Below are 14,576 nucleotides of genomic sequence, written 5' to 3'. Positions count from 1 at the left end.
TCATATAAACAGCGGCCAAAAATAGAAGGAGTTATCGTAAGTTAATACAATTTGGTACATGTGCTTATTATTGGCCTAAATAGCAAATGTCACCCTTTTTGGCCTATAAAATCTTTAATATTCAAACAAATTCAATGAAAAGTGGCAATTTACATTTAATTAGGCCTCTAAAGCAACTGACCAAAAACTGGGTAGATCGGCCCAAGATTCGATATACCTCCCATACAAAGGGTCTTGAAAATGTTACTATTTTGGGCTATATAATCTTTAATATTCAACCAAATTCAATGAAAATTGGCAATTTACATTTACTTATGGCTATAAAGCAACGGACCAAAAACTGGGTAGATTGGACCAAGATTTGATATACCTCCCATACAAAGGGTTTTGAAAAATCCGCTTTTTGGACCTATAAATTTTCATGTCCTCGTCCAAATTACATCAAATTTGGGCGAAGAAAGTAACAGGTGCTGTAATTTAGTTGTTGGCCCATATTTCAGGTACCTACCATACCAAAAGTCCCTAAAAATTTAACTTTCTGTACTATAAAATCGTTATATGCAGCTAAATTAAGTATAGTAGTTTTATTTTTGTTATTTTTATTATAATATAATAAATATTTGATATCCTTTAGTAACCAATAAATTACTTGTTTATCATTCACAAAATTTTCAAAACACACATCAGAGATATATATTTGAAATATTGACTTCCCAAATGTACGATTTAGTATTATCCACGTTATAATCTCGGGCCTTTACTTTATGCCTGTTTAAGGATATTACTAGGTCGGATTGTAATATAAAATTCTAAATAAAATCCTTATTTAACTCGGCTTTAACAAAAGTTCGGGCTGCTACTAATTATTTGTTGGCATCTTGTGAAAGTCGCTCAAAGGGTATTGTACTGCACTTTGCATATTCCATGCCATGAACTAACATTTTTCTGTATAAACTTTCCACAAAGGTAATTCATGTGCGACATCTAAATTTAGATTATACGATTATGTCTCAAATGATCTGATAAATAAGTATAATCTTCAAACTGACTGAAAATTTATTTAAAAGCTATATTTTAAAACCAATTCTCCCATATCTTCGCTTCGAATAACGTTTTTACCACTTAATTGCATATTTTATGTAAAATATTGTATTATTTCTATGTTCTGAATACATATTATCCTTCCTAATTGACCCTCAATAACTTATTTAATTGTATACATAACATATTTGACCATTCGCTTCTAACCATTTCATGAATATGCCATATATTTTAATAAGGTGGTCACCAAAAAAGTTAAATAACTCTTAGGACCGCAGGACTCCGCAGCTAATTTTTTTCATTCCTTAAATAACACACTTTTCACTACTCAAATAAAAAAATTAGAGCTAACCTTTTTAAACTTTTTTTCTGCTCCACTAATTTCAAAATTTGTTTTAAAAATTTGATGAACTAAGTACTACAAGTGTGGACGACTGTATACACCATATGATATCTATATACATACAAACTAAAGAGAATCCTAGTTTGAACATCCACAGCAACCAAACTAAACACTTTTATAATAACCGTTAATTTGAATACTCAAATATTTGAGCATCAGAAAAACACACCCATTTTTCGAAAATATGGTAAAAAATAAGTTTATAAATAATTATAAGATTTGAACCTTTGTAGAGACAAAACTACTTGACATATCGATATAAAATTTCATATTTATTCTAATTGGAGTGTTTTCTAGTAATCCTTATCAAAAAAATTGTCCTCCGTGGTACTTGGTTTTGACCATTTTTGGCCGCGGTCGTGACACTGTGCGACGTGGTGCTATCAAAATAGATCGACACTAAATTCGTGGAAATGCAAATTTCGCGGTTTTCGACTTTTTCTCACCTTTTAAACCTTCCCTAGACCTCCACGAACATTTCAAGACTAATATCAGATAAATCCGTTCAGCCGTTCCTGAGTTTTAGCGAGACTAACGAACAGCAATTCATTTTTATATATATAGATAGATTTTGTATTCATTGACATTTGAAATTTTACGTTACTAGGGAGATATAAAGACAAAACCTCCACATTTCTTAATATGTCGAAAATTTTATTTTGTTACCTATCGATAGAAACAAATTATGAATATAATTTGGACCAAGAAAAAATTTGTAAAGTTGTACACCAAGGTCAGTTTTATCCACTAAATGTTGATAAATCACTAGTTCCCATTCCCATAGTGTTTAAATTATAATTGTGAACTGTATAGGGATTAGGAAGGCAACATCGATTATGATCGAATTAATCGCCTAAATCTTTAGTAAACGTTTTGTATTTTAATTACAAGTTTTAATTGAGAAATCTAGTTCAGATCATGAACCTGACTTTGTTCAACACTACAATGTATAACTTTTCACTTTTTGTCACTAAAAATGTATATCATAACATTTAATCTCACATAAATATCTACATCCTTAAAGTAAACCAAGTGTTGGTGCCAATTTATCCACCACCTTATCCACCATTGTTTTATGTCTCATACAATGTTCCGACAGGAAGCCATCATAGCGCATTAAATTTTATTGATTTCTAAGCAGTGAGGAAAATCAATTCCTAAACTCTCACGTGAAACAACGGAAAACTTTCGCTGCAAAAGAAAAAGTGTTAACCCCCAAAGGCGATAGAAAAATGCGATGAAATGAAATTGCTGAGAAGAAAAAAAAGAAAAATAAAAGAAAATAATAGACCCAAACGCACGAGTTCTAAATGTTAATTTAAGAGGAACAGACGACGTAGCTGTTCATCAAAATTATAATTATGAAAAGTTATCGGGTTTTGGCTGGTGACATGCCACCAGCAGTGAACAACAATAAATTGGTGACTAATGTGTATCAAAAGATGCAACAATGATGAATATGTTATTGGAAGTAATTTATGTGTGTGTGTATGGGGAACAAAACTAAATTATTGGAATATCCGCAGATTTATGTGACACATGTATGATGTTGTTGTTGTGTGTACGTGCTTGAGGTGGCCGGCCAGGCGACATGAATCCATCATAATTATTATTATGGTCAGCCAAACAAGATCCAAATGCTGCTGTGGATGATTGCATTGTACATTATTTGGCGAATAAAATGCCGCCATGTGCCTATGAAAGATCTTAGCTGAAGCGAGAGTGTGCGTGTGTGGCAATCGGTAGCAACTGGCATTTGGCCAGGTTAAAATATATCGCTAATGTTGGCATACCTCAACGGATGTCTAACGCAGTGACATGGATGATGGCTTGAGAGTTAAGAGACAGCTTCATATATTTATTGCCGGCTATGCAGCCGCAGCATCAGTGTGTAATGATCATTGCTGGCTTGTTATTCTTTTGACCGGCTTTAGTCAGATATTGTTTTTTTCTACGGCTTCTTTTATTAGTTGTATGAGGATTTTGTCTTTCTAATAATTGTTTTTATTTTGAATTTCTTTTGTTGCGTTTTTTGTTTTGTCTGCCATAGAAAATAAAAGCATTTGAAATTGTTAACGCCGTTTGATGTTGTCCATTTGCGCATAACTTCCATACTGACCTAGAAATTTTATATTTTTATTTAACGTGAACTGATCGAAACGAAACAAGCCAAACGATAATAACAAGAAACAAATGCAGTGCAGTGGAAATAATGCAGTACATGCTGGGTGAGGGTTGTCAATGTAGAGGTTTTGGGGATTATGACGTTTTTTACGTTGAGTTGTGAACGGAATTCAAATTTATAAAGGAAATTTATAAGTTAAAGACCTATGAAGATAGATAGAGAGACCCTGAAAGCTAGTCTCTAAAATCGTATAGCCCTAAAAAAATATTTTATAAAAAATAGTTATCCACGCCCATAGTATCCCCTGAAAAAATATTTTTAAAAAAAAATAGTTATCCACGCCCATAGTATCCCCTGAAAAAATATTTTTTTAAAAAAATAGTCACGCCTATAGTGGCTCCTGGAAAAATATTCTATATTCTATAGGCTCTTTTCATTCTTTAAAAAATCCACGCCTATACTGGCTCCTGGAAAAATATTCTATATTCTATAGGCTCTTTTCATTCTTTTAAAAATCCACGCCTATAGTGGCTCCTGGAAAAATATTCTATATTCTATAGGTTCTTTTTTATTCTTTTAAAAATCCACGCCCATAGTGGCTCCTGAAGAAATATTTGAAAAAAATCACGCCTATACTATCCCCTGAAAAATATTCTTTGAAAAAAATCACGCCTATAGTATCCCCTGAAAAAATATTCTTTGAAAAAAATCACACCTATAGTACCCCCGAAAAAATATTCTTTAAAAAATCCACGCACATAGCAGACCCTGAAAATTTTTTCTTTAAAAAATCCACGCACATAGCAACCCCTGACAAATTTTTCTTTAAAAAATCCACGCCCATAGTAACCTCTGAAATAATATACTTTTAAAAATCCACGCCTATAGTGGCTCCTGAAAACAACAACATTGACAACACTCATCTATATTTATCGAACGTACCATAAGCGTGTACGAACATTTGTTATTTGCTTTGTTGTTTACGTCTGCATCCATCCCGACATTCACCTTCATACACATGGATCAACTGAAGACGACGGTCAGCTAGCCAATGGAAACATTCGAATGGAAACTAAGTCTCACCTTAGACTCAGCATCCTCAGATTATTCTTCTGATACATAAAAGCAGTTGCCTAGATAATTTTCTTGTCATTTTATTAGCTCAGCTCCTTGCAATCACATCACTCAATCAGTCATAACATTCGCAGCACTTTCGATTATAATTTTCTTTGTTTGTGGAAAAGTGAAAATTACTCAGGAAAAAAATAAAGACGAAATAAAATTAGTTATCCTAAATAAGCAAATAAAAAATGTCCTGTAACATTATTGTGATGGTGATAAGTTTTAGCTGTGTCTTCCGAATGGAAACTGTAACGGCTACAAATTCAACTACGAGTTCTTATAGTTCTCGCACCTCCCGTTCTTTGCTGACCAAAACGGATGCCTATGTTGTGAAAAATCAAAAACAGTGTCTTGAAACTCGTAGCATTGTGTCGTGTATTAAATATAAAGCATCGAAAATTGTTTGGAAATTGGCTACGAATAGTTTGGGATATTTCCCGCAACAAAATAGTCGTGAAATGGCTGACCGGAGAATGAGTTTTGTGCAATTGGAAGAACCATCGGATATAAGTTTTTTCGGTGATGTTAGAAGTTTTGATGGTATGTGCAGCTGAGGCTTTGAATTTTTACGGAATATTTTTTTTCAGGAGCCACAATAGGCGTGGATTTTTTAAAGAATGTTGTTTCAGGAGCTACAATAAGCGTGGATTTTTTAAAGAATATTTTTTTAAGAATATTTTTTCAGGAGCCACAATAGGCGTGGATTTTTTAAAGAATATTTTTTTAAGAATATTTTTTCAGGAGCCACAATAGGCGTGGATTTTTTAAAGAATATTTTTTCAGGAGCCACAATAGGCGTGGATTTTTTAAAGAATATTTTTTTTAAGAATATTTTTTCAGGAGCCACAATAGGCGTGGATTTTTTAAAGAATATTTTTTTTAAGAATATTTTTTCAGGAGCCACAATAGGCGTGGATTTTTTAAAGAATATTTTTTTTTAAGAATATTTTTTTTAAGAATTTTTTTTTAAGAATATTTTTTCAGGAGCCACAATAGGCGTGAATTTTTTAAAGAATATTTTTTTTAAGAATATTTTTTTTAAGAATATTTTTTTTAAGAATATTTTTTCAGGAGCCACAATAGGCGTGGATTTTTTAAAGAATATTTTTTTTAAGAATATTTTTTCAGGAGCCACAATAGGCGTGGATTTTTTAAAGAATATTTATTTTAAGAATATTTGTTCAGGAGCCACAATAGGCGTGGATTTTTTAAAGAATATTTATTTTAAGAATATTTTTTCAGGAGCCACAATAGGCGTGGATTTTTTAAGGAATATTTTTTCAGGAGCCACAATAGGCGTGGATTTTTTAAAGAATATTTTTTTTAAGAATATTTTTTCAGGAGCCACAATAGGCGTGGATTTTTTAAAGAATATTTTTTCAGGAGCCACAATAGGCGTGGATTTTTTAAAGAATATTTTTTCAGGAGCCACAATAGGCGTGGATTTTTTAAAGAATATTTTTTTTAAGAATATTTTTTCAGGAGCCACAATAGGCGTGGATTTTTTAAAGAATTTTTTTTTTAAGAATATTTTTCCAGGAGCCACAATAGGCGTGGATTTTTTAAAGAATATTTTTTTTAAGAATATTTTTTCAGGAGCCACAATAGGCGTGGATTTTTTAAAGATTTTTTTTTTTTTAAGAATATTTTTCCAGGAGCCACAATAGGCGTGGATTTTTTAAAGAATATTTTTTTTAAGAATATTTTTTCAGGAGCCACAATAGGCGTGGATTTTTTAAAGAATATTTTTTTTAAGAATATTTTTTCAGGAGCCACAATAGGCGTGGATTTTTTAAAGAATATTTTTTCAGGAGCCACAATAGGCGTGGATTTTTTAAAGAATATTTTTTTTAAGAATATTTTTCCAGGAGCCACAATAGGCGTGGATTTTTTAAAGAATATTTTTTTTAAGAATATTTTTCCAGGAGCCACAATAGGCGTGGATTTTTTTCTTAGAATATTTTTTTTAAAGAATATTTTTCCAGGAGCCACAATAGGCGTTGATTTTTTAAAGAATATTTTTTCAGGAGCCACAATAGGCGTGGATTTTTTAAAGAATATTTTTTCAGGAGCCACAATAGGCGTGGATTTTTTAAAGAATATTTTTTCAGGAGCCACAATAGGCGTGGATTTTTTAAAGAATATTTTTTCAGGAGCCACAATAGGCGTGGATTTTTTAAAGAATATTTTTTCAGGAGCCACAATAGGCGTGTATTTTTTAAATAATATTTTTTTTTAAGAATATTTTTTTTAAGAATTTTTTTTTAAGAATATTTTTTCAGGAGCCACAATAGGCGTGGATTTTTTAAAGAATATTTTTTCAGGAGCCACAATAGGCGTGGATTTTTTAAAGAATATTTTTTCAGGAGCCACAATAGGCGTGGATTTTTTAAAGAATATTTTTTCAGGAGCCACAATAGGCGTGGATTTTTTAAAGAATATTTTTTCAGGAGCCACAATAGGCGTGGATTTTTTAAAGAATATTTTTTCAGGAGCCACAATAGGCGTGGATTTTTTAAAGAATATTTTTTCAGGAGCCACAATAGGCGTGGATTTTTTAAAGAATATTTTTTCAGGAGCCACAATAGGCGTGGATTTTTTAAAGAATATTTTTTCAGGAGCCACAATAGGCGTGGATTTTTTAAAGAATATTTTTTCAGGAGCCACAATAGGCGTGGATTTTTTAAAGAATATTTTTTCAGGAGCCACAATAGGCGTGGATTTTTTAAAGAATATTTTTTCAGAAGCCACAATAGGCGTGGATTTTTTAAAGAATATTTTTTCAGGAGCCACAATAGGCGTGGATTTTTTAAAGAATATTTTTTCAGGAGCCACAATAGGCGTGGATTTTTTAAAGAATATTTTTTCAGGAGCCACAATAGGCGTGATATTTCTTCAGGGGTTATATAAGGCGTGGATTTATTAAAGAATATTTCTTCAGGGGTTATATAAGGCGTGGATTTATTAAAGAATATTTTTTCTTATATAAGGCGTGGATTATTTTTTAAAGAATATTTCTTCAGGGGTTATATAATTTTTTAAAGAATATTTCTTCAGGGGTTATTTATTAAAGAATATTTCTTCAGGGGTTATATAAGGCGTGGATTTATTAAAGAATATTTCTTCAGGGGTTATATAAGGCGTGGATTTATTAAAGAATATTTCTTCAGGGGTTATATAAGGCGTGGATTTATTAAAGAATATTTCTTCAGGGGTTATATAAGGCGTGGGTTATATAAGGCGTGGATTTATTAAAGAATATTTCTTCAGGGGTTATATAAGGCGTGGATTTATTAAAGAATATTTCTTCAGGGGTTATATAAGGCGTGGATTTATTAAAGAATATTTCTTCAGGGGTTATATAAGGGAATTTTTTAAAGATTTTTTTAAGGGACTAGGAAATTTCCACACAATCATTGGCGTGGATTTATTAAAGAATATTTCTTCAGGGGTTAAATTGAAGTGAAGTCTATTGAAATTCCAAAATAATTTCTTTGTAAAGGATAATTACTTGAGGCAAAGAAAAGGAAGTAATTTGCATATCTTATTTTCGGGGACATACTTGTATAGTTAAATGTTTAATTGAAAACCACAAACAACAACAATTTTTAATTAAACTATTGTCATATTTAAAAGGATTGATAGAATGCAAAGATTTTTAAAATTCAAGCATTTGCATTTTAAATTAGTTACTAAAACTAACGGTTATGGTGTTTTTGTTTTTTTCTTTCTTTGTAGGTGACAATGAAATGAATGCCATTGTTAAATTTGTGAAACGAGCCGTTGAATATTTTGGCCAAAATCATGCCATCCAATTGACGGTGTCCAGTGAGACTGGAGCCCGCATAATTTCCAGTGATATGGGTAAGTAAAGATTTTTTTTTAAATGTTTTTGAAAGTATTTATAAAATTTCCTATAGAGCTATTTTTGAATTTTATTTTTTACTTCCGATCCTTTATATGTGTTATGGCATAATTAATCTATTTAATTATTATGTTGAGATAGTAGACCCACAATCCTTGTAAAATTATTCAGCTTAGACAGTTCTATGATTTGTGACTAGAGTTAATCACAAATTTAATTCAAATTTGGAAAACAATTTAGTATTTTTCGAATATTTCTAAAGCGATTTTCCAAAATTCGAAAATTACATTATATTACAATCCGCTTAAATTTTGTACCACATAGAGAGTGTTGTATCAAGCCGTATACACTAATCTCCATTCCAAATTTCAAGATTTACACCAGTATTGATCTCTGTGATAAATATTAAGATTCTTGTTTCAGGCGTTTCGGGGAAAATTGGGCCTAGACCTTCCATTTGGTATATCGTTCGTCATATTTCGACTAGCTGCATCGATCCATTATAATTTGTAAACATAGCCCACAGTTATGAACCAATTGTCACGAAATTTTGCCTATATGTTCGGTTCGGCCCAATATTTACGGGGAAAAATGAAACAAAATCTTTATTTAAAAGTTGATTTAGTTTTTTGGCCGCTATAATTATCTATATACGGAATACCTGAATATTACGGAATTTTTCACGTAGAAAGGAATTTGATCATGGAACAACAATGCTCTTTATACCCTTCGCCAAACTGTGGTACAGGTATTATGTCGTTGGGGATATGTTTGTCACAGGCAAAAGGAAACTATATAGACACATAGTTCCTTTTGAGAATATGCATAGACTCACTTTCTCAGTAGATTTATGCATGTCCGTCCGTCCGTCTGTATCTCTGCCCATGTTAAATTGTAAACAAAGTATAGGTCGCATTTATTATCCGAATTGGATGAAATTTGCCACAGCTCATTTAATTGGCCCTAGGACGAATCCGATTGAAATTGGAGTAAATCGGTTCAGATTTACATATAGCTCACATATATATTTTCGTCCGGTTTTATCTAAGTAGTGCACCAAACACCCAATATTTGCCCGATTGAAACAACATTTTGTACAGTGTACTAAATTAGGACCATATTGTCCGATTGAGACAAACGTTGCACAACGTACTGAATTGAGCCCAGTTTAATGTCTGTGGAGTTTTTTTGAAATCGGTTCAGAAACTATATATGCGAGATATCTAAAGCATATATAGTTTCTTCCAATCATATGTACCCGGATGTGGAATGTATGTACCCGGATGTGGAAGCTATACATAAATATTTACAAGGGTCTATCACGCTAAAAAAGTATATATAAAGTTCCGATTATGTCCATAATTTCCGATGATGATCAAATGACATTTAACCCTTTGAGCCCGAATTTTTTCCGCAATCTTAGAACAAATTTCTGTTCACAGATTTAAAAGAACTACCCTAAATAGGATAAGCTTAAAATGTGACATCGCTACATCCTTGCATTAAAGTCCAATATCAAGAAAACCAAATACAAATTCGACAGAAAAATTATTCTCTATATTCTCTTTTACAAGAATCAAAAATAATTCTGATGGCAAATTGAATACGAAGCGATTTAAATAATTTGGACTGTATACACAACTTTACCAATATTTTGAATTTTTATACCCTACACAACTATGTTGTCAGGGTATTATAGCTTTGTGCAGACCCAAGAGTTTGTACCGCCGCTAAATATTGGTCCTAGACCCACCTTTAAGTATACCGATCGTCATATCTCGAATAGCTGAGTCCATCTAGACATGTGTGTCCGTCCGCCCGTCTGTCCATTATAATTTGTAAACACGATACAGGCCACATTTATGGACCAATCTTCACGAAGAAGACCCCTATTGTTTTTGTTAAAGATCGGTTAATATTTAGGGGATGAAATGGACCAAAAACTAAATTTTTGTCTGATTTTCTGGTCGCTCTGGAGGCCACAATTATGGCCCAAACATGGTGAATTTTTACATGGAGAAGGGGATCGGGCCAAAGAATATGCATGCCTGTCTTTTGTGTGAAAAATGACAAAACGTGTATTCCATGGCGTATATATTTACTCCTGAAGGACATAGACCCGAGAAGTTGATAGTATATCCAAGATGAGTGGATGGCCTTTAAATTGATACCAATAAGATTGTAGTATGTACTCGGATGTGGGAGTTACACTTAAATATTTACAGGTGCTTACGTACGCAGATATTATTTAGTAACACATTACCACACTAGAAGCGGAAATATAGCGCGAAACGCTTTGAAATTTTCCACGAGGGTCCAGGTGTGGTCAAGGATAACGTTTATAATTTTCGGTGATGATCAGATAATAATTTCGGGATGCAGTGGACCGAAAATTTAATTTTTTTGTATTTTTTGAGTCGATCTGTAGGCCACAATTGAAAGCCGTACATCACAACACGACCCACGGTGAAGGGAATCTGGACAAATAATTAGAAGGGCTGTACTGGATATTAGTAATATTGGCTGACCTCTAGTCGGTCAAGAGGTTGCAAATATTGCGAAATATTGCCCCAGCTCAGAATAAAGAACCACACAAAGTTACATTTCCGTGGATGGTCGGCCCCGTCCGACTATACTGCTCCGCTCACTGGTTTTATTTTCGTCCATACTCAGGTCTTGACATATGAAATCCAAATAATATATATCTACTAGCTGCATATTAAATGTAAGCTCTAAAACATTTAGTTGCCTGTGGGCAACATTGGGCCACAAAGGGTTAAAGATGGAATGGATCAAAGGCTTAATTTGTTCTGTTTTTAGTCGCGCTAGAGACAACTTTTATAAGCCGAACATCACAAATTGTACACGGGGAATAATAATGATCGGTCAATATTCAGCGGATCAAATCAACCTTTCTGCGTAAAATGACAAAATTTGCATGTTATGTTGTAAATGTTCATCCCGGGAAACAAGATTCGGAAAATATACCAGGATAAGAAAGAGGAGCTATAGACTTCTAATCGGTCAAGAGGACCCATAAAAAGATAGAGTTCCGTGGTAGTTGTGTGGGGCATTACAATTGGTTATTCGGTTTTCATAAGCTGAGAAAGATCGGTTCATTCCTTCAGGTTCCTCCGCCACAAAATGTCCTGAAAATTAATTTTGTATGATAAAGCGTACGGAGTATCCAATTTAAATAAAACCCTTCAGAACTTAATATTAAAATTAAGCCTTTGGAATGTTTGATGATCCTTTGTGGAATTTCCCACACAAAGGCTCAAAATTTTTAAAAAAATTAAATGCAATATCAATGCATTTCAGTGACTGGTTAACTACCATCTAAAACTTTTGCCGAACCTTGATCAGGTGCCCCTCCAATAAGACGGGATTCATTAGTCAATTTCTTCAGGTACACTCTCTCTCTCTGTCAGCAATTTGTAAATACATCCAAGCATACCATCCACCAGAAGGTAGAGTCTATACCGTTTGGAAATCCTCGAAATATTAGTACCCATAAGTACAAAATTTCCAAAATTAACTACCTAACAGTAATCTAAATTCCAAATTTCAGGATTCTAACTCAATATTATCAGCCAAAGGCAAATTCTACCATTATTTAGCACCTTCCGTAACCTATAAGTACGAATTTTCAAAACTACCTCAACCTTGCAAATCTTTTTTTCGAATCCCAGTCCTATCCTTCACATGAATCCAAATTGTTCCATGTTTAGGACCATATAGTACATTTCGTATCCATAAGTACGAAATTTCTAAACTACCTCAATCATGTTTCTAGCAGCAATCTTAATTGATAATACCATTTAGTACTTTTCGGGATCCACATTCCAAATTTCAGGCTCTTCCCGTACCATATTTAGTATATTTCAGTACTTTTTGTACCCTTCTAGTTCGAATTTCCAAAAACCCAGCCTTATCTTACGCTTACACACTAACAACCACCACTCAGTTCAAGTTTCTAGTTTCAGCCGTTTCGTCTGCGCGATGATCTGCCAGTCACTCACTCACTTATCACTAAGATCTTTTATATATATTAAGATATATGGTGGCGGTATAAAAAAAATGTTGTGGATAATATTTTGATATCATTCCTACGAAATCCAATTTCCTTTTATATATATTAAGATATATGGTGGCGGTATAAAAAAAAAGTTGTGGATAATATTTTGATATCATTCCTACGAAATCCAATTTCACAGAGCCACGTCGAATTATAAAGAGGAAGACCAGAAAATGGATGATTCTACTGCCACTGATCATTTTGATGAAAATAACCCACCTGAAGATGACATTAGTCGGTCTAATATTGGGTGTTTTGGCCCTAAATATTTTGATTGTGGGCGGAGGGGGTTGGTTGATACACTACTTGAAGTTTAAGACGCTGTGTAAAATTCATCCACAATTGGTGCATCATCATTCGCATGCCTATGACTCGGATCCGGCTGGTTAGTTAATACACACATTTAAGGTAACTGCAATCAAAAATAAATGTTTGATTCATTCACAGATTATTCAGCGTTTGTGGGCAGCACATTCCCTGGCACATCACATGGCTCGTCGGTCAGCACGAATACACATGAAATTCTAAATCCCTACTACTATTCAAAAGATTGGAGTACCAGTAAAGCGTATCAGGGATACAATTATTTGGATACGATCAGAAAACGAATACAATAGCTAAAAATTTTCGCATATCGTAACATGTATCGATATACTCGCAAATATTTTATGAAATTCCTGCGATATTTAACACCAATATTTGGTCAAGATTTATTATTTGATTTAACCACAAATTTGTGGTAAATTTGATGACAGTAAATTATTGCAAGTGTATTAGTATTTATGTGTATTTATTGTTGTTGATTAGTATTAGTAGCGGTAATATAATGTATTTAGCGGTTAAGATGTATTTTTTTCAATGGATAATAAAATTAATTTGCAAAGTATTGTGGTTTTTATTAATAGTTTATTATTTAGGGGAAAATAATTCATTTATCATTGATTCGGATTTGTGTGAGTATTGCATTAAACATTACATAAATGTATGTTTTTGTAGGCCCAGTTTACAATATTTAAAGCCTAAAATTTTTTATGATATTTATGTTCACTGCAAATAGTTATACCCTACATAACTATGTTGTCGGGGTATTATAGCTTTGTGCAGTCCCAAGAATTTGTAACGCCGTGAAATATTGGTCCTAGACCCACCTTTAAGTATCATATCTCGACTAGCTGAGTCGATCTAGTAAACTTGTAAACACGATACAGGTCCCAGTTATGGACCAGTCTTCACAAAATTATGCATGTAGGATGGGCTCTGGTCAATAAAGACTCCTATTGCTTGTGGTAAAGATCGGTCAATATTTAGCGGGTCAAATGGACCCAGACTTTTGTGTGAAAATGGCAAAATTTGTATTCTATTTCGTATATATTTACCCCTGAAGGATATAGATCCGAGAAGTTGATAGTATATCCATATACATTTATACATCCGAGTACATTTTCATATGTATTCGGATGTGGGATTTACACTTAAGTATTTACAGGTCCTTACGTATTCATATACTATTTAGTAACCCATTAACATTAGAGGGCGGAAATATAGTGCTAATCGTTTTGAACTTTTCCATGAGCATACAGGTATGGTCAAGATTAACGCCTATAATTATCGTTGATGATCAGATAATAATATTGGGATGAAGTGGACCGAAAACTTAATTTTTTGTGTTTTTTTTTTTTCAATCGATCTATAGGCAAGAATTGAATGCCGAACATCACAACACAACCCACGGTGAAGGGAATTTGGACAAGTAATTAAAAGGGCTGTACTGAATATTAGTAATATTTGTTGACCTCTAGTCGGTCAAAAGGGTGGAAATATCGCGAAATATTGTCCATGCTCAATATATAGTACCACAGAAAGTTTGATTTTCATGGAAGTTGTGTAGGGCATCATATGGTCGGCCCCGTCCGACTATACTGCTCCGCTCACTGGTTTACTA

General features: G+C 33.1%; 1 protein-coding gene across 1 annotated transcript; it reads left to right on the top strand.

Moving 5' to 3' along the window:
• Window positions 1-4,879: 4,879 nt before the first annotated feature.
• On the top strand, window positions 4,880-13,372 carry LOC133327607 (uncharacterized). The gene is made up of 4 exons (XM_061536128.1): window positions 4,880-5,231; window positions 8,430-8,555; window positions 12,774-13,019; window positions 13,082-13,372. The coding sequence occupies exons 1-4, from the start codon at window positions 4,880-4,882 to the stop codon at window positions 13,249-13,251; spliced, it is 894 nt and encodes a 297-aa protein (XP_061392112.1). The 3' UTR covers window positions 13,252-13,372.
• Window positions 13,373-14,576: the final 1,204 nt, after the last annotated feature.

This window comes from Musca vetustissima, unplaced genomic scaffold, assembly GCF_032173495.1.
Source record: "Musca vetustissima isolate MV318-11 ecotype Yass unplaced genomic scaffold, APGP_CSIRO_Mvet_v1 utg67850, whole genome shotgun sequence".
NCBI lineage: Eukaryota > Metazoa > Arthropoda > Insecta > Diptera > Muscidae > Musca > Musca vetustissima.
Note: the sequence above shows the minus strand (reverse complement) of the source record. Positions and strands in the feature narration are given on the sequence as shown.

What these genes read in the sequence shown, in the direction of transcription:
- LOC133327607 (XM_061536128.1), top strand. Translation starts at nt 4,880, where the DNA reads ATGTCCTGTAACATTATTGTGATGGTGATAAGTTTTAGCTGTGTCTTC. An exon ending in TGATGTTAGAAGTTTTGATG is followed by an intron (nt 5,232 to 8,429) that starts GTATGTGCAGCT and finishes CTTTCTTTGTAG; the next exon opens with GTGACAATGAAATGAATGCC. An exon ending in CTATGACTCGGATCCGGCTG is followed by an intron (nt 13,020 to 13,081) that starts GTTAGTTAATAC and finishes ATTCATTCACAG; the next exon opens with ATTATTCAGCGTTTGTGGGC.